Here is a 1945-nt window from a genome sequence, read left to right on the forward strand (position 1 = left end):
TCCAACCAGACAGTCAGACTTTCATGTTAGCAAACATACACCTGCTGTGCCAAATGTCTTTGAATCCTCGACAGCTCTGGTTATGTTTCTCAGCAGAGCTGGGCATGTGTAGCATCACTCCGCATGTGTTTGCAGCATTTACAAAGTTTGTAGAAAGTGCTACCTCAGATTACAAGTTTCTCACATATGACATTTTTGTACAAAATTACAAGAAACAAAGAAAATACAACAAAAATGTCCTCTTTCAGGATTATGAAAGGCAGCATTTACCTGCTGTCCATGCTCAATATTCATTTATTCATCCACTAAAGGTCCTGCAGTGGTGTGGTCACAGCCGACCCGGGGTCAGCTCTGCTCGAGCCCACAGAGTGACCTTTCTGGGCCAAGTAATCTTTGTAGTTCCGGGTCAGAAGAGTGTAAAGAAATGGATTGATACAGCTGTTCCCATAGGTCAGACATGTGACAAAAAAATTCACGTAATTATGAGCAGCTGAAGACAAAGATTTGAGGGACTCTGGAGAAAACAGTTTGGCTAGCTGCCATCCCCAGAAGGGCAAGAAACAAGCCCAGTAGGCCACCACAATACTAAAGATCATTGAAACCACTTTTTGTTTGAGTCCTCTCCTCCGGGCAGACCGGCCACTACCTCCTAAACTAGCCTGCGCTGCCCAGTAGCGCCTCGCCAGCCCCACATACAGCCCAACGATTACCAATCCAGGAATTAAAACACTTGTAAAAAAGAGGACAGTGATGTAAGCCTTGAAGGCATCAGGGGTCCAGGTAGGGAAGCAGATCCTCTTGACCAAACCGGCTGCAGTTGGTTTGCCCTCCCTGAGTCTGATCATCACCATCATGGGAAGTGTTAAAATGAAAGCTAACCCCCAGATGATACCTGCTGCTAACTTTCGTTTGCGGGACGAGGACCTGTGTGCGCTGAAGGGCCTGGCCACGGCCCGGTAACGCTCCAGGCTCATAGCAACTAAAATGAAGACGCTGGCATGCATGGTGAGGAGGTCGAGGCTCAGCAGGATGCGACAGCCAGCCTCACCAAACAGCCAGTCATGGGCGAAGTAGGTGCAGACCACGAAGGGGATGGTGGAGAGGTAGAGCAGGTCAGCCAGAGCCAAATTGATGATGTAAACGTACATGGAACCTGTTCGGCGCAAAGCGGCTGAACGTGTAATAATGAGTGTGTACGTGTTGCCTGCCACACCCATGGCGCACATGATCATCAGTGTGGCACCGAGCAGGGATGTCACCCAAAGGCCCCCACTGCCTCCACCACCACCACCACCACCACCACCACCTCCACTACCCTCCTGAGAACCTCCATCTCCAGCCCCTGGGCTCAGAACAAGTCCCAGCTGTGGAGTTATGGTGGCATTAGGAGTGCAGTTCATTGCAGGCTCACAGATCAAGGGTCAAAGGTCAGGCCCTGTTGTTTAAGAGCCAATCTATACAGAGCTATATGATGGCTGGCTCCTGCATGGAATTAGAGAGGGTTTTAACGTCTGAATAAACATTTCATCCTGTGATGTGGAGCACAGATTGAAGATGACAGCTGATTGTGAAGATATGAAAATATGTCCCGTAAAATCCAGGTGGAAGGCAAACGCTGCTTGTCATAACTCCTATGAAATGTTGTTCACACCTGTATTTGCTTTCTTTGTTGAGATTAAATCTAAGAAACAGCGTAAATGAGGGACAGGTGAAGGTGTAGAGATGACAAGAACAACCGTATAAATCCACAGGGAAGATGTAAGAAGACTCCTGACATGGCTAGCAGCTTCGGTGATGACAGAGCTGTCTGCGGCTTGAGGTGCTTATCCCCAAAAATAAGGTCCTCCACCCAGCCATATTCCTCCAAAATCGACACAGTGTAAAAGCCTCCAGCAAAGATTTGAGCAATCAAGGAGCCTCAGACGTGAGAGATATTCTCAGTTAC

At 48.3% G+C, this 1945-nt stretch overlaps 1 protein-coding gene across 1 annotated transcript; it reads right to left on the reverse strand.

The window, feature by feature from the left end:
- Positions 1-305: 305 nt before the first annotated feature.
- On the reverse strand, positions 306-1400 carry uts2r4 (urotensin-2 receptor 4). Its single transcript, XM_070828335.1, has one exon. It carries the CDS (start codon positions 1398-1400, stop codon positions 306-308), a length of 1095 nt encoding a protein of 364 aa, XP_070684436.1.
- Between the last annotated feature and the right edge of the window lie 545 nt (positions 1401-1945).

The sequence above is a fragment of the Pempheris klunzingeri genome, chromosome 3 (genome assembly GCF_042242105.1).
Source record: "Pempheris klunzingeri isolate RE-2024b chromosome 3, fPemKlu1.hap1, whole genome shotgun sequence".
Taxonomy (NCBI): Eukaryota; Metazoa; Chordata; class Actinopteri; order Acropomatiformes; family Pempheridae; genus Pempheris; species Pempheris klunzingeri.

Bases quoted from the DNA above. Each gene is read 5' to 3' on its own strand.
- uts2r4 (XM_070828335.1), bottom strand. From the start codon at position 1,400: ATGAACTGCACTCCTAATGCCACCATAACTCCACAGCTGGGACTTGTT.